This window comes from Topomyia yanbarensis, unplaced genomic scaffold, assembly GCF_030247195.1.
Source record: "Topomyia yanbarensis strain Yona2022 unplaced genomic scaffold, ASM3024719v1 HiC_scaffold_6, whole genome shotgun sequence".
Classification (NCBI taxonomy): Eukaryota; Metazoa; Arthropoda; class Insecta; order Diptera; family Culicidae; genus Topomyia; species Topomyia yanbarensis.
The window spans coordinates 638,025-664,030 of NW_026683824.1; the positions used below are offsets into that span (position 1 = coordinate 638,025).

At 45.3% G+C, this 26,006-nt stretch overlaps 7 protein-coding genes across 7 annotated transcripts; all 7 read left to right on the top strand.

Annotated features, from left to right (window-relative positions):
- Positions 1-513: 513 nt before the first annotated feature.
- Positions 514-2,445, top strand: LOC131696010 (histone H2A-beta, sperm-like). The gene is made up of 2 exons (XM_058984540.1): positions 514-764; positions 2,334-2,445. Exons 1-2 carry the CDS (start codon positions 514-516, stop codon positions 2,443-2,445), a joined length of 363 nt encoding a protein of 120 aa, XP_058840523.1.
- Positions 2,446-8,530: 6,085 nt separating this feature from the next.
- LOC131695865 (histone H4-like) lies at positions 8,531-8,842 on the top strand. The gene has a single exon (XM_058984401.1). The coding sequence runs from the start codon at positions 8,531-8,533 to the stop codon at positions 8,840-8,842; it is 312 nt and encodes a 103-aa protein (XP_058840384.1).
- Positions 8,843-10,887: 2,045 nt separating this feature from the next.
- On the top strand, positions 10,888-12,175 carry LOC131696011 (histone H1A, sperm-like). The gene is made up of 2 exons (XM_058984541.1): positions 10,888-11,442; positions 12,149-12,175. The coding sequence occupies exons 1-2, from the start codon at positions 10,888-10,890 to the stop codon at positions 12,173-12,175; spliced, it is 582 nt and encodes a 193-aa protein (XP_058840524.1).
- A 1,034-nt stretch (positions 12,176-13,209) lies between these two features.
- On the top strand, positions 13,210-15,113 carry LOC131696012 (histone H2A-beta, sperm-like). The gene is made up of 2 exons (XM_058984542.1): positions 13,210-13,460; positions 15,002-15,113. Exons 1-2 carry the CDS (start codon positions 13,210-13,212, stop codon positions 15,111-15,113), a joined length of 363 nt encoding a protein of 120 aa, XP_058840525.1.
- Positions 15,114-19,965: 4,852 nt separating this feature from the next.
- On the top strand, positions 19,966-21,015 carry LOC131696013 (uncharacterized). Its single transcript, XM_058984543.1, has one exon. It carries the CDS (start codon positions 19,966-19,968, stop codon positions 21,013-21,015), a length of 1,050 nt encoding a protein of 349 aa, XP_058840526.1.
- A 180-nt stretch (positions 21,016-21,195) lies between these two features.
- On the top strand, positions 21,196-21,507 carry LOC131695864 (histone H4-like). The gene has a single exon (XM_058984400.1). It carries the CDS (start codon positions 21,196-21,198, stop codon positions 21,505-21,507), a length of 312 nt encoding a protein of 103 aa, XP_058840383.1.
- A 2,015-nt stretch (positions 21,508-23,522) lies between these two features.
- On the top strand, positions 23,523-24,822 carry LOC131696014 (histone H1A, sperm-like). Its single transcript, XM_058984544.1, has 2 exons — positions 23,523-24,077; positions 24,796-24,822. Exons 1-2 carry the CDS (start codon positions 23,523-23,525, stop codon positions 24,820-24,822), a joined length of 582 nt encoding a protein of 193 aa, XP_058840527.1.
- Positions 24,823-26,006: the final 1,184 nt, after the last annotated feature.

The following is a 26,006-nucleotide window of genomic DNA, read 5'->3' on the forward strand; positions in this document are numbered from 1 at the left end:
TGTCGTTCACGAAGCTATTCATGATGCTCATCGCCTTCGACGAGACACCGGTGTCCGGATGGACCTGCTTCAGCACCTTGTAGATGTAGATAGCGTAGCTTTCCTTGCGCCGTTGCTTTCGCTTCTTCTTCTCTCCTCCTCCTGCTTTTGTGGCGATGTTCTTCTGTGCCTTGCCACCGCCGCCGCCGGATTTTTTCACAGCCTTTCCGCTGGCTTTCGGTGCCATAGTAACGACGTGGTTGTGCTGCTGTTAACGCTCTCGATGCGAACTGCGCTGACTGATTGGTAGCAAAAATCACTACATATCGCTTATATACGATCGTGTAGCGAGACGAAGGTTCGTCCTTTTTTGTGTTTAGCGCGATTCGTTCGTTCGCTACTCCGCCCCTTTGGCGAACGATGTGCAATGAAGCGAATGCATAACAAGGGGTGCTGTGTGCGCGAGTGGCATCAGTGTTACTCGTATTGTCTACGTGACTACACACGAACGCGCACAGCGATAAACCTACAACAATGTCTGCACGCGGTAAAGGAGGAAAAGTGAAGGGAAAGCCAAAATCCCGCTCAGTTCGTGCCGGTCTCCAGTTCCCTGTTGGCCGAATTCACCGTCTGCTGAGGAAGGGAAATTATGCTGAACGTGTCGGTGCCGGAGCACCCGTCTACTTGGCAGCTGTGATGGAATATCTTGCCGCCGAAGTACTGGAGCTGGCAGGAAACGCTGCTCGCGATAACAAAAAGACCAGAATCATCCCCCGTCATCTGCAGCTGGCCATTCGAAATGACGAAGAGCTGAACAAACTGCTCTCCGGTGTGACCATTGCTCAGGGTGGCGTGTTGCCTAACATACAGGCCGTACTGCTGCCGAAGAAGACTGAAAAGAGGGCCTCCGCAGCAACTTAAATCCCGCTCCTTTCTAGCCGTAAAAACCGCCCTTTTCAGGGCGACTATTTTCTTCTGATAAAAAGAGTTAATTTGATTTTCACTCCGATAATCATCAACGTACATTTCTGTGAGCATTGCACAAGTTTTTTTTTTTTGCAATGCTCGTCAGACGCTTAATAATAGTTTCCCTCATATCATGGCATTGACGATTTCACCCAATCTCTCAAAAGTTCACTCATCGATTTGGTGCTAAATCACAAATCGGCCGCGCAAGATTTCCCTCAATGGGTCTTGTTTTTCACACGCTACTACTGTCGATCGGTACGAGGTGGTGCTGCTGGCAAAAAATCCCCCATCGGCGTGCTGTCTAACAAACACACACAGCCACCCGCCTGAGCATTTTTGGAGGGAAACGGAAAATTTCTGCTAATAATTCTTAGTAAAATATGATTGGTTGTGGTCCTGAAAAGGACCGTTTGTTGCTGTTTCGTTCTGGGGGGTGATGGGCACACACCAAATTTAGGCCCGCTCCCCACGGATCCGGCGAGCCAGTTGGATGTCTTTCGGCATGATGGTCACTCGCTTGGCATGGATAGCGCACAGATTGGTATCCTCGAACAAACCAACCAGGTAAGCCTCGCTGGCTTCTTGAAGGGCCATGACGGCTGAGCTCTGGAAGCGCAGATCGGTTTTGAAGTCCTGCGCGATCTCACGAACCAGACGCTGGAAGGGCAGCTTGCGGATTAGTAGCTCTGTCGACTTCTGATAGCGACGAATTTCTCGCAGCGCGACAGTTCCTGGTCTGTAGCGATGGGGCTTCTTAACGCCACCCGTAGCTGGGGCACTTTTACGGGCAGCCTTCGTTGCCAACTGTTTGCGGGGAGCTTTCCCTCCGGTGGACTTGCGGGCGGTCTGTTTCGTACGGGCCATGGCGCGAAAATTCTGCTCTACTACTGATACCACTGTGATGCTGTTCAAACGACGAATGATGACCAAAACAGACCGACCGATTTTTTTTATAGTCGCGAATAAACACTACTATCGCCTGTCTCGCTCGTGTACGTGCCATGTGCCTTTTCGTTCTGTATACGGTTCGATTCGGCTACTATACTTCCCCCACCATTTCCATTCCGGAGCCAGTGTTGCCAGACTTGATTTTTTCAGCTTTTCATTAGATTTGCAAAAAAATATTCCTAAAAAGAAAAACTATGTATGAGCAAAAAAAATCGCCTAGAAATCAATAAAATTCCAACAGTAGAAGAATATCAAACAGAAATAGTTTGTTCATCAGTAACAATTTGTTCCATCATAGATCAGTATCAGATATCGATATTTAAGTACCATAGAAGCCAATATAACGTACCATGTAGACGGATGTATAGAAAATCTTTATAAGTTAAAAAAAAAACCCGTTTGTTTTTCGATTTACTTTTTCTTTCTTTCTTTTTCAGGAGAATCAATTTCCGGGCAATCGTTTTCCAGGGAAAATGCTACCATGTCAGCATTAGTCCGGATAAAGCAGATTTCGGCAATCCCAAGCTACTAAAACAGTGGCAACAGTGAACTTCGTGTTCGCGCTATTTCCCCTTCAAACCAACACATCACGAGTAAGCATATAGATAGCAGCCATGGTAATCTTCCTATGCGGCGGCGACTGAGAATGTGTGTGCATCAGTATAAAAGCGCTACTCAATGGGCCGAATTGCAACATTCAGTCTTTGTCTGACCAGCGAGCTGTACGGACGCTTTTGTATACGCGCGTAAGCAAGCAAAGTCGAAGTGACGTGGAAAAATACAGTGGATTTATTTTTCGTTTCCCGCGAGTGTGACAACCGGCATAGACCGGGAAAGCATCCGCTGCCCTTTTTCGGCTGGGTAGCGCCGACGGGAGTAAACATAGAGTCGCCAGCAGAAAGTTAACATTAGCGAACTCATATATGTTGAAAAAGTGATATGTGAATTGTAGCAAATTTCCCGTGTTAGTGACAACCGGCATTGACCGGGGAAGCATCCGCTGCCTTTTCATTTGGATGACGATACCGGGAGTGAAAAAACCGCACACGAGAAGTGACAAGAACGGTGCAAAAGCCGCCATCAGAAAAGTGACGCCACTGGTAGTGAAAAAGCCGCCATTAGTGCAGTGAGGTGGCTGGAGGTTTTTAAAAAACAAAGTGATCGTATGTGAAAAACTACTATCGGAAGAAAAATTGACGTTATCGGTGAGAAAAACCACCATTGAAGATCCCGCTGGCAGTGAAAAAACCGCCATCGGTAGAGTGACGCGGTCGGCGATCAAAAGTGAAACGGTCGTGAAGCAATCGTGGAAAAAACCGACGTGGTGACGTGGTCGGTGTGTGAGTAGAGAGAGACGCAATTGGCTGTAAAAAACCCTGTCGGAATAGTGACGTTTTTGTAAAACCGGTTATTGTTGCCAGTGCACTTTATTTCTCGATTTTCTCTGCAATAAAACATTGAAGTGAGTGGCTGTTGGGAATATTTTGTTCGGCCGAATGGCCTCATCATCGACATACGGGCTGCCTCGACCGCCGGATGATTACGGCGCAGGCCTGCCGAGATGGATGGATGCGGAAGGAAAGCACGGAAAGGTGATTGTGCTTCTACTTAAGGCTGCTAATGAGGGAGTACTACCGAAAAATCATCCCTTCACAGTGGGTAAGTCGATCCAATTATTAATCGGTGGCGCATATACCGCTACTACCGAAGCCAAAGGTACTAAATATGTTGTAAAAGTGCGAAATCAGGAACATGCCTCCAAATTGCTCGGTATGAAAAAATTAATTGATGGAACGCCGGTCGAAATAACAGCACACCCCACGCTTAACTATAGCAGATGCATAGTTAACTGTCCAGAAGTAAGCGATATGACACAGGAAGAGCTACTAACTGAGTTGGCTCCTCAAGGAGTAACGGCAGTGCGTCGCTTTACCAGATTGGTGGACAATTTGAGAGTGAACACGTCTACAATGGTACTGACCATGGAAGGTACAACCTGGCCACAGCATATTTTCTTCGGAGCGCTTAGAGTGGCAACTCGTTTTTATTATCCCGTACCCATGTTATGCTTTAACTGTCTTGAATACGGACATACAAAGGCTCGATGTAAAAGTGCACCACGGTGCCAAAATTGCTCGGCACATGAACACAAAACCGAAGATTGCAAAAATACTGAAAATTGTTTCCACTGCAAGGAAAGCCACAAACCGACCGACCGTAATTGCCTGATATACAAACGAGAGAACGAAATCATCCGGATAAAATCCGAACAAGGATTATCGTTTGCGGAGGCCAAAAAACTATACGACAGCCGAATCGGTGCTAAATCGTACTCCAACGTCAGCAAAAGACTGATCATACAGCAAGAAGATAACAAGGACAAGGAAATCGCGAATCTGAAAGAAGAAATAACCGCCCTACGGAATCAACTTGCTGCTGTGATAACCGAACTAAAAGGACGCTCAAACTGCCAATGCCAAAAAACCGACGAAGGAAAAAAGAAAAAGAAGGAACTGCAGAAAAAACGCCAAAAAGAAGTCTCGCCGGAAACGCCAACTGGATCCGAATTTCGTCCCCCACCCTTGAAGAAGATAACTTCCGGAACAACTAAAAATACTGAGCACGATCACCCAAAACAAACTTTTTCGACACAGTTAACACTAGAACACACTTTTGAAACAGAAATTTCCGATGTAAACACAGACGGTATGAGTATAACGGACAACGAATCTGACAGATCTGACACTATTGTTATCAACCGAAAAGGAAAAAAGAAACTTCTCCGACCTAACAATGACGCAATCAACCAATAAACAAGCAAGAAGACAAAGAGACCAGTATGTTGATAACACTTTCGCTATACAGTGGAACATCGCCAGTTTGAGACGCCGACTACCTGAATTACAATTGCTAATAAACCAGTACTCACCCTGTGTACTGGCGCTGCAGGAGACCATGACCCCGATAGATTGCGCCCCCACCATTAAGGACTATGATTTGTACTTAGTTGAAGGAATAATAAATAACATTAAACACGGAGTAGCACTGGGAGTGCGAAGTGATATTCCCCACAAACAACTACAAATTCGAACAGAGATGCAGGCAATAGCTGTACAAATTGACACAGGTTCGAAGTCAACAATTGTAAGCGTGTACATCCCTCCAAGCGAACGATCAAACAGAAATATAGAAAAACAGCTCAGCGAACTCATACTTCAACTACCAGAACCAGTAATATTAATGGGAGATTTCAATGCTGCTAGCACTGAATGGGGATCCAAGCATACTGATCTGAGAGGGAAAATGATAGAACAGTGGTGTATTGACAAAGGTCTAGTTTTCCTCAATGACGGCACCCACACCCGAATAAGTCTAGCTGATGGATCAACTTCTGCAATCGATCTTTCCATAATATCCTGGCAAATCTCAGCCAGATTTAGCTGGCAGGTGGAGGAAGACAATCACGGCAGTGACCATTATCCCATTAGATTGGTTACTGGCCGCTCGTCTCCGACAGTCTGTGCAAGGCCACGATGGAAATACGACAACGCCAACTGGGAGAAATTTCAGAACGAAATTAAAGATAACATGGACATATCGAAAGAATACTCCGCCTCCGAATTCAGTCAGCTTATCTTCAATGCCGCCAAGAAATCAATCCAGCGAACTAGTGGTCGCCCAGGACCTAAATCTGTACCATGGTGGAATGACACGGTAAAAAAAGCCATTAAGTACAGAAGAAAAACACTTCGAGCACTACGACGATTGGATGACAAAGATTCAAGAAAAGTACAGGCGCTAAAGGATTTCCAGGAAGCACGAAGGGATGCTAGAAACGCTATTCAAGAAGCAAAAAATTCGAGCTGGAAGAAATTTGTTGAGGAAATCAACCCAACCACTACATCCAAGAAGCTATGGGAAAAAATCAACGCACTAAGCGGAAAACGGAGAAGCAATAGAAAATATCTGCGAATTGACGGCACATTCACCGACACCCCTGCCGACATGGCCAATTCACTTGCTGATCACTTTGCAGCAGTATCGGCAACTGATGGCTACTCGAAAACGTTCCAGGAACGTAAGGAACAAGAAGAGAGAAACGTACCCAACTTCAACACAGAATACTCACCACTGGATGCTAACTTCAGCTTTAGCGAATTAAACTGGGCACTCAACAAGGCTGCAGGGCTATCTGAAGGTCCTGATCGAATTGGATACCCACTGCTGAAACATCTTCCCGTACAGGCGAAATTGGTTCTACTAGACATATACAACGGTGTTTGGAGTAGCGGTAACATTCCAACCGAGTGGAAAGAGGCTACTATTATACCAATCAAGAAACCCGACAAAAAAGGAACCGAAGCAGAAGAATACAGACCGATATCACTAACCAGTTGTGTCGGTAAAATTCTTGAACGGATGATAAATCGGCGATTGACTGAGGAAATAGAATCAAATAACAGACTTGGAAACCGACAGTTTGCCTTTCGTCCAGGCTCCGGCGTGGACAGCCATTTAGCTCAACTTGAGACGATTCTAGAAGACGCGCTAGAATCCGGCATGCATGCAGATGTGATAATGCTTGACTTATCGAAGGCATTCGACAGAACGTGGAGACACCCAATTATCTCTACTCTCAGCCAGTGGAACGTTGGGAGCAGGATGCAGAGGTATGTCCACAACTTCCTGAACGAAAGATGCTTTAGAGTGTTTGTAGATGGTGCACTTTCTGATCGACGACCACTTGAGAATGGAATACCACAAGGCTCAGTGATTTCGCCAACTCTCTTTAATATCGCCATCAACTCCATTTGCGAATGCATCCCGGAAGATATAGATATACTGATTTACGCGGACGATTTAATCATCATCGCTGCTGGAAGCTTCCCACGAGCCGTTCGAATAAAAGCACAAACTACACTAAACTGTGTGCTAACCTGGGCTGAACAGCAAGGGCTTGAATTTTCTGCTGCAAAGTCCAAACTGCTCCATGTATGCAGTGGCGGTAAGCACAAAAACGTCCCAGACTTGAAAACCCCGAAAGGCATCATCGAAAAAGTAGGAAGTACAAAGGTACTAGGAGTACAAATAGATTCAAATCTGAAGTTTATGAAGCACGCTGATTACCTCGTCAAAAATTGTCAAAACCAACTAAAGATACTAAAAGCAATTAGTAGAAGATATGCTAGCGGTAGCCGTCAAACACTTATCAGGATCTGCAACAGCATCCTGATAACCAAAATTACCCATGGATTCGGACTATATAGTAGGGGTGGTGAAAGGGTGATGAAACGGCTTCAACCGATCTACCACACTGCGATTAGAACTATCTCGAAAGCACATATAACCAGTCCCATACCTTCACTACTCATAGAAAGTGGACAAATGCCTTTTGAATACCTCATGACCGGTTGCCTCGTTAGCAAAGCATGCAGCTGGCTGGAAAAACGACCAATAGATGAAGAACTGATCTGTCCTATGGTCAGAAGGACATCAGAGTGGCTGAAGCGGTTAACATCACGTCAATTGCCGACCATCAGTACCCTTAGCCGAGTAAGCGACAGAGCATGGAATTCATCCGAACCTGCTATCGACTGGAAAATAAAGAACCAACTGAAAGCTCATGAAGCCCCAGCAAAAATACAAGCTGTATTCAACGAGATGCTAACGAAACAATACTCCACATCGACAAAGTTTTACACCGACGGCTCGTTAGACGAGAAGGGCGTCGGTCTGGGAGTACACAGTGAACACACCAATATCTCTATGCGCATTCCGGACTGTTGTACCATTTTTTCAGCAGAGGCATTAGCACTTATGATTGCCGCTGAAAATGCACCGATCTCTGGCCACACGATTATATTTAGCGATTCAGCGAGCTGCATTCAAGCTATTGACCACGGAAAGTCCCGACACCCGTGGATACAGGCTGTCGAATGCACATCGGCTGATAAAAATATCACATTCTGCTGGGTGCCAAGTCACTCTGGCATTACTGGAAACGAAAGAGCAGATCATCTAGCCGGTGAGGGTCGAACCAGAGAGTGCAACGATATCCCAGTACCAGCTAAGGACTTCGTGCAATATGCAAAAGCTCAACTCCGACAAGCATGGGATGCAGAATGGAACAACTGTAACACTTTCACGAGAAGTATAAAATCAACAACCGCGGCCTGGAAAGACAGGAATGATTCTTCAGAACAAACTGCTATCACCAGGCTCCGCATCGGGCACACAAAGCTGACGCACGATTTTCTCCTGGACCGGATAGACAAACCACAATGCTGCGGGGAAGACCTCACAATACGGCACCTACTGGTAGACTGTCAACGAAATCAGCAGAGTAGGGACCTACATTTTGCCAACCTGACTTTAGGTGAAATACTTGGACCAGATCATGAAGAAAAATTGATTGAATTTATGAAAGAAGAAAAATTATTAGATAGTATTTAAGTTCACTTTGTTAAATGAAATGTAGTTATTTATTTTTGATTGATGTGACGAATGAATAAATTTAAAGTCACATAAATAAAAAAAAAAAAAAAAAAAGAATTGCAACATTCGGTATTGGAATCTCGCTGCTGCAGGTGTGCTGCGCTAGCCTACTAAGTTATTACCTACAACAACCAAGAAGATGACTGGCCGTGGCAAAGGAGGCAAAGGGCTCGGCAAGGGAGGCGCTAAGCGGCACCGCAAGGTGCTTCGTGACAATATCCAGGGCATCACCAAACCCGCCATTCGTCGTCTGGCTCGACGTGGAGGAGTGAAGCGAATCTCCGGTTTGATATACGAGGAAACCCGTGGTGTGCTGAAGATTTTTCTGGAAAACGTTATCCGGGACGCTGTGACGTACACTGAACATGCCAAACGGAAGACCGTCACTGCGATGGATGTCGTCTATGCGCTTAAACGCCAGGGACGCACATTGTACGGTTTTGGTGGTTAAGCCCTACCACGACGTTCACGACAACACAAAAGGCCCTTTTCAGGGCCACCAAATGTTTAGAAAAAAGAATTAGTTTGAAATGTATCCTTCATAATTTTCATCCACGTTGCAGGGGCGTACTGTTTAATGTGCGATTTTGATGGATATGCGAGAGACCGTCGTAACACTACAACGCGCTCAGTCGCTGGGTTTCCCTTTTTTCATATATGCATTTCCTTTTTCTTTCTCCTGAGCTTGCGTATCATGGGACAAAACGGCTCGTTTCTCGATAGCAACGAACCGCCGACCGACTCTTTTTTTCGCGCGCGCACGTTTTAGCTTACCACGCTTTCACCTACCTGTCTACCTATGAATTTGCGTACCTTTAATTGGTCTGAATGATAAAAGTAAAGTTGATGGCTGGTGAGTTAGTACTGTATCAATCAGGAAGCAATTACACACACACACACACACACACACAGGAAGAGAGAGAGAGAGAGAGAGAGAGAGAGAGAGAGAGAGAGAGAGAGAGAGAGAGAGAGAGAGAGAGAGAGAGAGATTGAGCAACCGTAAAAAAGTCCAGCTTGTGATCTGTGTCGGGGGACAAGCGTTCCCATCGATGCGTGCGCTGAAGCGCCTGGGTGTGATGGTCGACGCGTGCGGTTTATCAGCTCACAGCCATGTACACAACGATGTAGCGAGTTGATCAGTACATCCTAAATAATAGAATTTTGAGTTAGCCAAAGCAATTCGAAATAACACTGATGATTAGAGCACTAAAATCAAAATCCGCAACTAAAATGTTGGATTTTTTTCGAGGTATTTCTCTCTGTCTGTCTCTGCCGTCGAAACAAGAAAGCATTTCGCGAGCGCGTTGTACGGTTCTACGAGCAACACAAGAATCTCGGCGAAAAGTGCACGGTACAATATTTCAAAGGGGAAAACGTTGCGCCGTCGACTGTTTACAACACCTTTCGACGGTGCAATCTCTATGCCGCTTGCCGGTTGATAAAAAAATTATTTTGGCTAAATATTTTGTTTTGCACGAAGCAAGTTACTTCCCTCGCAAAAAAAAGCAAAAAAAAAAAAAACAATCGTTCCCGAATACCCACTCGATCCCATTTGTACCCTAAAAAGCACAACCCGCTTCACAATTTGCTTCAGTGTTGCCCAATCGCAGATTTCTTCCGGATTTCGTTTTGAGAGCCACGAATTGCAAACAAGTGGACTGGTAGAAGATCACGAAATGTATTAGCAAAGTTGACATAGACGCCGTACTACGCGCCTGTTCCGACATCAAACGGAAGCTTCGCCGAACAGCATCCAATTACGGATCGGTTTGAAATGTTCACTAATTTTTGGCCAACAATGGAGAACGTATCTTCTAATTTCAATCGAATCGTTTGTCTTTTTTTTTTGACAGGTTGAGAAAAAAAATCCAAAATTTGTGTTGCCACCCGTTAACTTTTTTTGTTTTAGTAATTTTAATAACGAAAGTTTTCAGCAAAGGACCAGCCGACCGAAACGTTTTCCGCAGGTCGCCAAATTACGAGCACTTCCGCTCGAGCAAATATGTACAAAAATGAAATAATTTTATATAGAGAGAAGTTTTCTTTCGATTGGATAGCACCGAAAAGGTTTTCCAATTGCTAGAAGGTTCAAATTAACCTATTTTCCACAATTCAGTTTGCACGTGCCGCCATAGTCGGATACATGATTTATACATAATATTCGGCCATACGCTTAAAACAGAATGTTCAGCGGGTGTTAGTTTGGACGGTGCGGACAGTGCAGTAAATTGAATGCAAACTTCCAGTGTACTTTTCACAAGCAGTAATTCGATTTTGGTTGATTTAAAACAACAGTCCGTAAAATTTTACCGGCTCCAATGGAATAGTAACTTCCAACCGTCATCTACGCGTTCCCAAACAGAGCCGATGAATACGATCCTAAACAACAGACACCGGACCCCCGGTTATCATATTCGCAGACTTGCATCATCGTGCATCCATCGACTCGTCGTCTACAACTGTGTGTGGAAGAAAACCAAACCAAACGAACGCGCAATGGCTGAAACTGCTATCGACGTTGCTGCTACGGCCCCTGCCGTCGTCGCCTCTCCGCCAGCCGCCAAAGCGCCACCGAAGCAGGCGGCCAAGGCTAGCAAGAGTGACGCCAAGAAACCGAAAAAATCTTCAACCCATCCACCAGTGAGTGAGATGGTTCTGGCTGCCATCCGGACCCTGAAGGAACGGAGCGGATCATCACTGCAGGCGATCAAAAAGTACATCGCCGCCAACTACATGTGTGACGTCGCCAGGCTGGCTCCGTTTATCCGGAAGGCTTTGAAAACGGGTGTCGAGAAGGGAAACATCACCCAGACCAAGGGTACCGGTGCTTCCGGATCGTTTAAGGTGACGGTCGAAGCAAAGAAACCGGCTGGCGATAAGAAACCACCATCGGGTGCAGCGAAAAAACCGAAGAAATCGGCTACTAAATCCGGGGAGAAGAAAAATCCGCCGGCTGGTGGTGGTGAGAAGACCAGCAAGCCAAAGGCGGCGATCCCGGCCGCTAAGAAATCGGCTACGAAGAAAGCGAAAGCTGCTGCCCCTGCAAAGGCGGTAACGGCTGCCACTAAACAGAAAGCCACCAAACCATCGAAGGCTGCAGCGAACAAGCCGAGGGCACCTAAGCCAAAGAAGGCCGCCACCGCCCCGAAGAAGGTCACCGCCGGCAAGAAGTAAATTCCCGACAACGTGCGCGTCCCCCCAAAACAACAGTCCTTTTCAGGACTAACAAAATTGTAAAGAATTGATTGATGCTTATTTTCCGTTAATGCTCCGTTCCCCCCATGAGTTTTCTAGCTTGAGCAGCAGCGCGCGCACACACCCGCATTCAACTGGCTGCCGATTGGCAAGATAAATCAGTCGTCGTTAGTTTGATTAAACAAATCACTATAGTAAATAGGCGCGGTTTCTTGCTCAGATAAACGTACGTACGTACAGGTAAATTAATAGTAGGCCGTGGTTTTCTGTTGCCTTAACAAACAAACAGAGCAAGTATAATATTACTCTGATTAGCAAACAACGCGCTTATTTTGGCTATAATAAAACAGAGAAAAATTGGCTGGCACAATAAACAAACGAACGAACGATAATTACCGATTTTTTAGCCTAAATTGACGAACGTATTGTATTGTTCAACTTTGCGATTATGAATTGTGTTGGGTATTTAATTATTAACGTTCAACGCAGATCAGAAGTTTGAAGGCTGGGAAGTGCATTGTATTAACAAGTATGATCCAGAAATGTGTTCTTTTTGCGGCAGAATTTTCATACGCAGGGGCTGTTTTAGACTGACTGAGTAGAATATAGACGATAAAGGGGTAGAAAAAAGACCGTTTTCCGTCTTAACAAAAACAATCAACTAGCGGTAAGGGGAAAGACTACTTCCACAAACTACAGCAATTGATTTGGTGATGATTTGAAAAATGGACAGAGAAACAAAAATGACAACGACGTTTTTGCTCTAATGAAACAAACAAACAAACAAACAAACAACAACAACAACTAATGTTTATATAAACTATGTGTACACATTTCAATTCAACTCTTTACCAGAACGTGTTTTGGTGGCCCTGAAAAGGGCCGATGACGATGGGGTGGTGGTGTGTGACATCCGGCGGCGGGGCGGGCGACACGTTTACTTCGAGCTGGTATACTTGGTAACGGCCTTGGTACCTTCCGATACGGCATGTTTCGCCAGCTCTCCCGGTAACAGCAAACGAACGGCGGTCTGTACCTCGCGGGAGGTGATCGTCGACCGTCGGTTGTAATGGGCCAGACGAGATGCTTCGTTAGCAATACGCTCGAAGATGTCGTTCACGAAGCTATTCATGATGCTCATCGCCTTCGACGAGACACCGGTGTCCGGATGGACCTGCTTCAGCACCTTGTAGATGTAGATAGCGTAGCTTTCCTTGCGCCGTTGCTTTCGCTTCTTCTTCTCTCCTCCTCCTGCTTTTGTGGCGATGTTCTTCTGTGCCTTGCCACCGCCGCCGCCGGATTTTTTCACAGCCTTTCCGCTGGCTTTCGGTGCCATAGTAACGACGTGGTTGTGCTGCTGTTAACGCTCTCGATGCGAACTGCGCTGACTGATTGGTAGCAAAAATCACTACATATCGCTTATATACGATCGTGTAGCGAGACGAAGGTTCGTCCTTTTTTGTGTTTAGCGCGTTTCGTTCGTTCGCTACTCCGCCCCTTTGGCGAACGATGTGCAATGAAGCGAATGCATAACAAGGGGTGCTGTGTGCGCGACTGGCATCAGTGTTACTCGTATTGTCTACGTGACTACACACGAACGCGCACAGCGATAAACCTACAACAATGTCTGCACGCGGTAAAGGAGGAAAAGTGAAGGGAAAGCCAAAATCCCGCTCAGTTCGTGCCGGTCTCCAGTTCCCTGTTGGCCGAATTCACCGTCTGCTGAGGAAGGGAAATTATGCTGAACGTGTCGGTGCCGGAGCACCCGTCTACTTGGCAGCTGTGATGGAATATCTTGCCGCCGAAGTACTGGAGCTGGCAGGAAACGCTGCTCGCGATAACAAAAAGACCAGAATCATCCCCCGTCATCTGCAGCTGGCCATTCGAAATGACGAAGAGCTGAACAAACTGCTCTCCGGTGTGACCATTGCTCAGGGTGGCGTGTTGCCTAACATACAGGCCGTACTGCTGCCGAAGAAGACTGAAAAGAGGGCCTCCGCAGCAACTTAAATCCCGCTCCTTTCTAGCCGTAAAAACTGATAAAAAGAGTTAATTTGATTTTCACTCCGATAATCATCAACGTACATTTCTGTGAGCATTGCACAAGTTTTTTTTTTTTGCAATGCTCGTCAGACGCTTAATAATAGTTTCCCTCATATCATGGCATTGACGATTTCACCCAATCTCTCAAAAGTTCACTCATCGATTTGGTGCTAAATCACAAATCGGCCGCGCAAGATTTCCCTCAATGGGTCTTGTTTTTCACACGCTACTACTGTCGATCGGTACGAGGTGGTGCTGCTGGCAAAAAATCCCCCATCGGCGTGCTGTCTAACAAACACACACAGCCACCCGCCTGAGCATTTTTGGAGGGAAACGGAAAATTTCTGCTAATAATTCTTAGTAAAATATGATTGGTTGTGGTCCTGAAAAGGACCGTTTGTTGCTGTTTCGTTCTGGGGGGTGATGGGCACACACCAAATTTAGGCCCGCTCCCCACGGATCCGGCGAGCCAGTTGGATGTCTTTCGGCATGATGGTCACTCGCTTGGCATGGATAGCGCACAGATTGGTATCCTCGAACAAACCAACCAGGTAAGCCTCGCTGGCTTCTTGAAGGGCCATGACGGCTGAGCTCTGGAAGCGCAGATCGGTTTTGAAGTCCTGCGCGATCTCACGAACCAGACGCTGGAAGGGCAGCTTGCGGATTAGTAGCTCTGTCGACTTCTGATAGCGACGAATTTCTCGCAGCGCGACAGTTCCTGGTCTGTAGCGATGGGGCTTCTTAACGCCACCCGTAGCTGGGGCACTTTTACGGGCAGCCTTCGTTGCCAACTGTTTGCGGGGAGCTTTCCCTCCGGTGGACTTGCGGGCGGTCTGTTTCGTACGGGCCATGGCGCGAAAATTCTGCTCTACTACTGATACCACTGTGATGCTGTTCAAACGACGAATGATGACCAAAACAGACCGACCGATTTTTTTTATAGTCGCGAATAAACACTACTATCGCCTGTCTCGCTCGTGTACGTGCCATGTGCCTTTTCGTTCTGTATACGGTTCGATTCGGCTACTATACTTCCCCCACCATTTCCATTCCGGAGCCAGTGTTGCCAGACTTGATTTTTTCAGCTTTTCATTAGATTTGCAAAAAAATATTCCTAAAAAGAAAAACTATGTATGAGCAAAAAAAATCGCCTAGAAATCAATAAAATTCCAACAGTAGAAGAATATCAAACAGAAATAGTTTGTTCATCAGTAACAATTTGTTCCATCATAGATCAGTATCAGATATCGATATTTAAGTACCATAGAAGCCAATATAACGTACCATGTAGACGGATGTATAGAAAATCTTTATAAGTTAAAAAAAAAACCCGTTTGTTTTTCGATTTACTTTTTCTTTCTTTCTTTTTCAGGAGAATCAATTTCCGGGCAATCGTTTTCCAGGGAAAATGCTACCATGTCAGCATTAGTCCGGATAAAGCAGATTTCGGCAATCCCAAGCTACTAAAACAGTGGCAACAGTGAACTTCGTGTTCGCGCTATTTCCCCTTCAAACCAACACATCACGAGTAAGCATATAGATAGCAGCCATGGTAATCTTCCTATGCGGCGGCGACTGAGAATGTGTGTGCATCAGTATAAAAGCGCTACTCAATGGGCCGAATTGCAACATTCAGTCTTTGTCTGACCAGCGAGCTGTACGGACGCTTTTGTATACGCGCGTAAGCAAGCAAAGTCGAAGTGACGTGGAAAAATACAGTGGATTTATTTTTCGTTTCCCGCGAGTGTGACAACCGGCATAGACCGGGAAAGCATCCGCTGCCCTTTTTCGGCTGGGTAGCGCCGACGGGAGTAAACATAGAGTCGCCAGCAGAAAGTTAACATTAGCGAACTCATATATGTTGAAAAAGTGATATGTGAATTGTAGCAAATTTCCCGTGTTAGTGACAACCGGCATTGACCGGGGAAGCATCCGCTGCCTTTTCATTTGGATGACGATACCGGGAGTGAAAAAACCGCACACGAGAAGTGACAAGAACGGTGCAAAAGCCGCCATCAGAAAAGTGACGCCACTGGTAGTGAAAAAGCCGCCATTAGTGCAGTGAGGTGGCTGGAGGTTTTTAAAAAACAAAGTGATCGTATGTGAAAAACTACTATCGGAAGAAAAATTGACGTTATCGGTGAGAAAAACCACCATTGAAGATCCCGCTGGCAGTGAAAAAACCGCCATCGGTAGAGTGACGCGGTCGGCGATCAAAAGTGAAACGGTCGTGAAGCAATCGTGGAAAAAACCGACGTGGTGACGTGGTCGGTGTGTGAGTAGAGAGAGACGCAATTGGCTGTAAAAAACCCTGTCGGAATAGTGACGTTTTTGTAAAACCGGTTATTGTTGCCAGTGCACTTTATTTCTCGATTTTCTCTGCAATAAAACATTGAAGTGAGTGGCTGTTGGGAATATTTTGTTCGGCCGAATGGCCTCATCATCGACATACGGGCTGCCTCGACCGCCGGATGATTACGGCGCAGGCCTGCCGAGATGGATGGATGCGGAAGGAAAGCACGGAAAGGTGATTGTGCTTCTACTTAAGGCTGCTAATGAGGGAGTACTACCGAAAAATCATCCCTTCACAGTGGGTAAGTCGATCCAATTATTAATCGGTGGCGCATATACCGCTACTACCGAAGCCAAAGGTACTAAATATGTTGTAAAAGTGCGAAATCAGGAACATGCCTCCAAATTGCTCGGTATGAAAAAATTAATTGATGGAACGCCGGTCGAAATAACAGCACACCCCACGCTTAACTATAGCAGATGCATAGTTAACTGTCCAGAAGTAAGCGATATGACACAGGAAGAGCTACTAACTGAGTTGGCTCCTCAAGGAGTAACGGCAGTGCGTCGCTTTACCAGATTGGTGGACAATTTGAGAGTGAACACGTCTACAATGGTACTGACCATGGAAGGTACAACCTGGCCACAGCATATTTTCTTCGGAGCGCTTAGAGTGGCAACTCGTTTTTATTATCCCGTACCCATGTTATGCTTTAACTGTCTTGAATACGGACATACAAAGGCTCGATGTAAAAGTGCACCACGGTGCCAAAATTGCTCGGCACATGAACACAAAACCGAAGATTGCAAAAATACTGAAAATTGTTTCCACTGCAAGGAAAGCCACAAACCGACCGACCGTAATTGCCTGATATACAAACGAGAGAACGAAATCATCCGGATAAAATCCGAACAAGGATTATCGTTTGCGGAGGCCAAAAAACTATACGACAGCCGAATCGGTGCTAAATCGTACTCCAACGTCAGCAAAAGACTGATCATACAGCAAGAAGATAACAAGGACAAGGAAATCGCGAATCTGAAAGAAGAAATAACCGCCCTACGGAATCAACTTGCTGCTGTGATAACCGAACTAAAAGGACGCTCAAACTGCCAATGCCAAAAAACCGACGAAGGAAAAAAGAAAAAGAAGGAACTGCAGAAAAAACGCCAAAAAGAAGTCTCGCCGGAAACGCCAACTGGATCCGAATTTCGTCCCCCACCCTTGAAGAAGATAACTTCCGGAACAACTAAAAATACTGAGCACGATCACCCAAAACAAACTTTTTCGACACAGTTAACACTAGAACACACTTTTGAAACAGAAATTTCCGATGTAAACACAGACGGTATGAGTATAACGGACAACGAATCTGACAGATCTGACACTATTGTTATCAACCGAAAAGGAAAAAAGAAACTTCTCCGACCTAACAATGACGCAATCAACCAATAAACAAGCAAGAAGACAAAGAGACCAGTATGTTGATAACACTTTCGCTATACAGTGGAACATCGCCAGTTTGAGACGCCGACTACCTGAATTACAATTGCTAATAAACCAGTACTCACCCTGTGTACTGGCGCTGCAGGAGACCATGACCCCGATAGATTGCGCCCCCACCATTAAGGACTATGATTTGTACTTAGTTGAAGGAATAATAAATAACATTAAACACGGAGTAGCACTGGGAGTGCGAAGTGATATTCCCCACAAACAACTACAAATTCGAACAGAGATGCAGGCAATAGCTGTACAAATTGACACAGGTTCGAAGTCAACAATTGTAAGCGTGTACATCCCTCCAAGCGAACGATCAAACAGAAATATAGAAAAACAGCTCAGCGAACTCATACTTCAACTACCAGAACCAGTAATATTAATGGGAGATTTCAATGCTGCTAGCACTGAATGGGGATCCAAGCATACTGATCTGAGAGGGAAAATGATAGAACAGTGGTGTATTGACAAAGGTCTAGTTTTCCTCAATGACGGCACCCACACCCGAATAAGTCTAGCTGATGGATCAACTTCTGCAATCGATCTTTCCATAATATCCTGGCAAATCTCAGCCAGATTTAGCTGGCAGGTGGAGGAAGACAATCACGGCAGTGACCATTATCCCATTAGATTGGTTACTGGCCGCTCGTCTCCGACAGTCTGTGCAAGGCCACGATGGAAATACGACAACGCCAACTGGGAGAAATTTCAGAACGAAATTAAAGATAACATGGACATATCGAAAGAATACTCCGCCTCCGAATTCAGTCAGCTTATCTTCAATGCCGCCAAGAAATCAATCCAGCGAACTAGTGGTCGCCCAGGACCTAAATCTGTACCATGGTGGAATGACACGGTAAAAAAAGCCATTAAGTACAGAAGAAAAACACTTCGAGCACTACGACGATTGGATGACAAAGATTCAAGAAAAGTACAGGCGCTAAAGGATTTCCAGGAAGCACGAAGGGATGCTAGAAACGCTATTCAAGAAGCAAAAAATTCGAGCTGGAAGAAATTTGTTGAGGAAATCAACCCAACCACTACATCCAAGAAGCTATGGGAAAAAATCAACGCACTAAGCGGAAAACGGAGAAGCAATAGAAAATATCTGCGAATTGACGGCACATTCACCGACACCCCTGCCGACATGGCCAATTCACTTGCTGATCACTTTGCAGCAGTATCGGCAACTGATGGCTACTCGAAAACGTTCCAGGAACGTAAGGAACAAGAAGAGAGAAACGTACCCAACTTCAACACAGAATACTCACCACTGGATGCTAACTTCAGCTTTAGCGAATTAAACTGGGCACTCAACAAGGCTGCAGGGCTATCTGAAGGTCCTGATCGAATTGGATACCCACTGCTGAAACATCTTCCCGTACAGGCGAAATTGGTTCTACTAGACATATACAACGGTGTTTGGAGTAGCGGTAACATTCCAACCGAGTGGAAAGAGGCTACTATTATACCAATCAAGAAACCCGACAAAAAAGGAACCGAAGCAGAAGAATACAGACCGATATCACTAACCAGTTGTGTCGGTAAAATTCTTGAACGGATGATAAATCGGCGATTGACTGAGGAAATAGAATCAAATAACAGACTTGGAAACCGACAGTTTGCCTTTCGTCCAGGCTCCGGCGTGGACAGCCATTTAGCTCAACTTGAGACGATTCTAGAAGACGCGCTAGAATCCGGCATGCATGCAGATGTGATAATGCTTGACTTATCGAAGGCATTCGACAGAACGTGGAGACACCCAATTATCTCTACTCTCAGCCAGTGGAACGTTGGGAGCAGGATGCAGAGGTATGTCCACAACTTCCTGAACGAAAGATGCTTTAGAGTGTTTGTAGATGGTGCACTTTCTGATCGACGACCACTTGAGAATGGAATACCACAAGGCTCAGTGATTTCGCCAACTCTCTTTAATATCGCCATCAACTCCATTTGCGAATGCATCCCGGAAGATATAGATATACTGATTTACGCGGACGATTTAATCATCATCGCTGCTGGAAGCTTCCCACGAGCCGTTCGAATAAAAGCACAAACTACACTAAACTGTGTGCTAACCTGGGCTGAACAGCAAGGGCTTGAATTTTCTGCTGCAAAGTCCAAACTGCTCCATGTATGCAGTGGCGGTAAGCACAAAAACGTCCCAGACTTGAAAACCCCGAAAGGCATCATCGAAAAAGTAGGAAGTACAAAGGTACTAGGAGTACAAATAGATTCAAATCTGAAGTTTATGAAGCACGCTGATTACCTCGTCAAAAATTGTCAAAACCAACTAAAGATACTAAAAGCAATTAGTAGAAGATATGCTAGCGGTAGCCGTCAAACACTTATCAGGATCTGCAACAGCATCCTGATAACCAAAATTACCCATGGATTCGGACTATATAGTAGGGGTTGAAAGGGTGATGAAACGGCTTCAACCGATCTACCACACTGCGATTAGAACTATCTCGAAAGCACATATAACCAGTCCCATACCTTCACTACTCATAGAAAGTGGACAAATGCCTTTTGAATACCTCATGACCGGTTGCCTCGTTAGCAAAGCATGCAGCTGGCTGGAAAAACGACCAATAGATGAAGAACTGATCTGTCCTATGGTCAGAAGGACATCAGAGTGGCTGAAGCGGTTAACATCACGTCAATTGCCGACCATCAGTACCCTTAGCCGAGTAAGCGACAGAGCATGGAATTCATCCGAACCTGCTATCGACTGGAAAATAAAGAACCAACTGAAAGCTCATGAAGCCCCAGCAAAAATACAAGCTGTATTCAACGAGATGCTAACGAAACAATACTCCACATCGACAAAGTTTTACACCGACGGCTCGTTAGACGAGAAGGGCGTCGGTCTGGGAGTACACAGTGAACACACCAATATCTCTATGCGCATTCCGGACTGTTGTACCATTTTTTCAGCAGAGGCATTAGCACTTATGATTGCCGCTGAAAATGCACCGATCTCTGGCCACACGATTATATTTAGCGATTCAGCGAGCTGCATTCAAGCTATTGACCACGGAAAGTCCCGACACCCGTGGATACAGGCTGTCGAATGCACATCGGCTGATAAAAATATCACATTCTGCTGGGTGCCAAGTCACTCTGGCATTACTGGAAACGAAAGAGCAGATCATCTAGCCGGTGAGGGTCGAACCAGAGAGTGCAACGATATCCCAGTACCAGCTAAGGACTTCGTGCAATATGCAAAAGCTCAACTCCGACAAGCATGGGATGCAGAATGGAACAACTGTAACACTTTCACGAGAAGTATAAAATCAACAACCGCGGCCTGGAAAGACAGGAATGATTCTTCAGAACAAACTGCTATCACCAGGCTCCGCATCGGGCACACAAAGCTGACGCACGATTTTCTCCTGGACCGGATAGACAAACCACAATGCTGCGGGGAAGACCTCACAATACGGCACCTACTGGTAGACTGTCAACGAAATCAGCAGAGTAGGGACCTACATTTTGCCAACCTGACTTTAGGTGAAATACTTGGACCAGATCATGAAGAAAAATTGATTGAATTTATGAAAGAAGAAAAATTATTAGATAGTATTTAAGTTCACTTTGTTAAATGAAATGTAGTTATTTATTTTTGATTGATGTGACGAATGAATAAATTTAAAGTCACATAAATAAAAAAAAAAAAAAAAAAGAATTGCAACATTCGGTATTGGAATCTCGCTGCTGCAGGTGTGCTGCGCTAGCCTACTAAGTTATTACCTACAACAACCAAGAAGATGACTGGCCGTGGCAAAGGAGGCAAAGGGCTCGGCAAGGGAGGCGCTAAGCGGCACCGCAAGGTGCTTCGTGACAATATCCAGGGCATCACCAAACCCGCCATTCGTCGTCTGGCTCGACGTGGAGGAGTGAAGCGAATCTCCGGTTTGATATACGAGGAAACCCGTGGTGTGCTGAAGATTTTTCTGGAAAACGTTATCCGGGACGCTGTGACGTACACTGAACATGCCAAACGGAAGACCGTCACTGCGATGGATGTCGTCTATGCGCTTAAACGCCAGGGACGCACATTGTACGGTTTTGGTGGTTAAGCCCTACCACGACGTTCACGACAACACAAAAGGCCCTTTTCAGGGCCACCAAATGTTTAGAAAAAAGAATTAGTTTGAAATGTATCCTTCATAATTTTCATCCACGTTGCAGGGGCGTACTGTTTAATGTGCGATTTTGATGGATATGCGAGAGACCGTCGTAACACTACAACGCGCTCAGTCGCTGGGTTTCCCTTTTTTCATATATGCATTTCCTTTTTCTTTCTCCTGAGCTTGCGTATCATGGGACAAAACGGCTCGTTTCTCGATAGCAACGAACCGCCGACCGACTCTTTTTTTCGCGCGCGCACGTTTTAGCTTACCACGCTTTCACCTACCTGTCTACCTATGAATTTGCGTACCTTTAATTGGTCTGAATGATAAAAGTAAAGTTGATGGCTGGTGAGTTAGTACTGTATCAATCAGGAAGCAATTACAACACACACACACACACAGGAAGAGAGAGAGAGAGAGAGAGAGAGAGAGAGAGAGAGAGAGAGAGAGAGAGAGATTGAGCAACCGTAAAAAAGTCCAGCTTGTGATCTGTGTCGGGGGACAAGCGTTCCCATCGATGCGTGCGCTGAAGCGCCTGGGTGTGATGGTCGACGCGTGCGGTTTATCAGCTCACAGCCATGTACACAACGATGTAGCGAGTTGATCAGTACATCCTAAATAATAGAATTTTGAGTTAGCCAAAGCAATTCGAAATAACACTGATGATTAGAGCACTAAAATCAAAATCCGCAACTAAAATGTTGGATTTTTTTCGAGGTATTTCTCTCTGTCTGTCTCTGCCGTCGAAACAAGAAAGCATTTCGCGAGCGCGTTGTACGGTTCTACGAGCAACACAAGAATCTCGGCGAAAAGTGCACGGTACAATATTTCAAAGGGGAAAACGTTGCGCCGTCGACTGTTTACAACACCTTTCGACGGTGCAATCTCAATGCCGCTTGCCGGTTGATAAAAAAATTATTTTGGCTAAATATTTTGTTTTGCACGAAGCAAGTTACTTCCCTCGCAAAAAAAAGCAAAAAAAAAAAACAATCGTTCCCGAATACCCACTCGATCCCATTTGTACCCTAAAAAGCACAACCCGCTTCACAATTTGCTTCAGTGTCGCCCAATCGCAGATTTCTTCGGGATTTCGTTTTGAGAGCCACGAATTGCAAACAAGTTGATTGGTAGAAGATCACGAAATGCATTAGCAAAGTTGACGTAGACGCCGTACTACGCGCCTGTTCCGACATCAAACGGAAGCTTCGCCGAACAGCATCCAATTACGGATCGGTTTGAAATGTTCACTAATTTTTGGCCAACAATGGAGAACGTATCTTCTAATTTCAATCGAATCGTTTGTCTTTTTTTTTGACAGGTTGAGAAAAAAAATCCAAAATTTGTGTTGCCACCCGTTAACTTTTTTTGTTTTAGTAATTTTAATAACGAAAGTTTTCAGCAAAGGACCAGCCGACCGAAACGTTTTCCGCAGGTCGCCAAATTACGAGCACTTCCGCTCGAGCAAATATGTACAAAAATGAAATAATTTTATATAGAGAGAAGTTTTCTTTCGATTGGATAGCACCGAAAAGGTTTTCCAATTGCTAGAAGGTTCAAATTAACCTATTTTCCACAATTCAGTTTGCACGTGCCGCCATAGTCGGATACATGATTTATACATAATATTCGGCCATACGCTTAAAACAGAATGTTCAGCGGGTGTTAGTTTGGACGGTGCGGACAGTGCAGTAAATTGAATGCAAACTTCCAGTGTACTTTTCACAAGCAGTAATTCGATTTTGGTTGATTTAAAACAACAGTCCGTAAAATTTTACCGGCTCCAATGGAATAGTAACTTCCAACCGTCATCTACGCGTTCCCAAACAGAGCCGATGAATACGATCCTAAACAACAGACACCGGACCCCCGGTTATCATATTCGCAGACTTGCATCATCGTGCATCCATCGACTCGTCGTCTACAACTGTGTGTGGAAGAAAACCAAACCAAACGAACGCGCAATGGCTGAAACTGCTATCGACGTTGCTGCTACGGCCCCTGCCGTCGTCGCCTCTCCGCCAGCCGCCAAAGCGCCACCGAAGCAGGCGGCCAAGGCTAGCAAGAGTGACGCCAAGAAACCGAAAAAATCTTCAACCCATCCACCAGTGAGTGAGATGGTTCTGGCTGCCATCCGGACCCTGAAGGAACGGAGCGGATCATCACTGCAGGCGATCAAAAAGTACATCGCCGCCAACTACATGTGTGACGTCGCCAGGCTGGCTCCGTTTATCCGGAAGGCTTTGAAAACGGGTGTCGAGAAGGGAAACATCACCCAGACCAAGGGTACCGGTGCTTCCGGATCGTTTAAGGTGACGGTCGAAGCAAAGAAACCGGCTGGCGATAAGAAACCACCATCGGGTGCAGCGAAAAAACCGAAGAAATCGGCTACTAAATCCGGGGAGAAGAAAAATCCGCCGGCTGGTGGTGGTGAGAAGACCAGCAAGCCAAAGGCGGCGATCCCGGCCGCTAAGAAATCGGCTACGAAGAAAGCGAAAGCTGCTGCCCCTGCAAAGGCGGTAACGGCTGCCACTAAACAGAAAGCCACCAAACCATCGAAGGCTGCAGCGAACAAGCCGAGGGCACCTAAGCCAAAGAAGGCCGCCACCGCCCCGAAGAAGGTCACCGCCGGCAAGAAGTAAATTCCCGACAACGTGCGCGTCCCCCCAAAACAACAGTCCTTTTCAGGACTAACAAAATTGTAAAGAATTGATTGATGCTTATTTTCCGTTAATGCTCCGTTCCCCCCATGAGTTTTCTAGCTTGAGCAGCAGCGCGCGCACACACCCGCATTCAACTGGCTGCCGATTGGCAAGATAAATCAGTCGTCGTTAGTTTGATTAAACAAATCACTATAGTAAATAGGCGCGGTTTCTTGCTCAGATAAACGTACGTACGTACAGGTAAATTAATAGTAGGCCGTGGTTTTCTGTTGCCTTAACAAACAAACAAACAAACAAACAGAGCAAGTATAATATTACTCTGATTAGCAAACAACGCGCTTATTTTGGCTATAATAAAACAGAGAAAAATTGGCTGGCACAATAAACAAACGAACGAACGATAATTACCGATTTTTTAGCCTAAATTGACGAACGTATTGTATTGTTCAACTTTGCGATTATGAATTGTGTTGGGTATTTAATTATTAACGTTCAACGCAGATCAGAAGTTTGAAGGCTGGGAAGTGCATTGTATTAACAAGTATGATCCAGAAATGTGTTCTTTTTGCGGCAGAATTTTCATACGCAGGGGCTGTTTTAGACTGACTGAGTAGAATATAGACGATAAAGGGGTAGAAAAAAGACCGTTTTCCGTCTTAACAAAAACAATCAACTAGCGGTAAGGGGAAAGACTACTTCCACAAACTACAGCAATTGATTTGGTGATGATTTGAAAAATGGACAGAGAAACAAAAATGACAACGACGTTTTTGCTCTAATGAAACAAACAAACAAACAAACAAACAAACAAACAACAACAACAACTAATGTTTATATAAACTATGTGTACACATTTCAATTCAACTCTTTACCAGAACGTGTTTTGGTGGCCCTGAAAAGGGCCGATGACGATGGGGTGGTGGTGTGTGACATCCGGCGGCGGGGCGGGCGACACGTTTACTTCGAGCTGGTATACTTGGTAACGGCCTTGGTACCTTCCGATACGGCATGTTTCGCCAGCTCTCCCGGTAACAGCAAACGAACGGCGGTCTGTACCTCGCGGGAGGTGATCGTCGACCGTCGGTTGTAATGGGCCAGACGAGATGCTTCGTTAGCAATACGCTCGAAGATGTCGTTCACGAAGCTATTCATGATGCTCATCGCCTTCGACGAGACACCGGTGTCCGGATGGACCTGCTTCAGCACCTTGTAGATGTAGATAGCGTAGCTTTCCTTGCGCCGTTGCTTTCGCTTCTTCTTCTCTCCTCCTCCTGCTTTTGTGGCGATGTTCTTCTGTGCCTTGCCACCGCCGCCGCCGGATTTTTTCACAGCCTTTCCGCTGGCTTTCGGTGCCATAGTAACGACGTGGTTGTGCTGCTGTTAACGCTCTCGATGCGAACTGCGCTGACTGATTGGTAGCAAAAACTTTTTTTTTTTTTTTTAACTTCAATTATAATTTATTTTCTTCAATTTTACATTTGTGTATGATTTACATATCAAGTGATTCAGTTGTCAACTTTTCATCTTCGTTTTTCTAATTTATGATTTCGTTTAATTTGTTCTTTTTATTCTTTCTAGTGTGTTTTGCTTTAGAGCAAATGTTGATTTTTATGTTCCTTAAAACTACTTACTAACTAACTTAAAACTAAACCTATCTACTCGAAGAGTGTATTTATTGTTTCGTGTTCTGATTGCAAACATTTTTGTTGGAATTTGTTACAAGAATTTGTAATTTGTTGTTCTATGGTCTGGACACCCGAGAGGTTGTACAGTTCATTGGTTCTT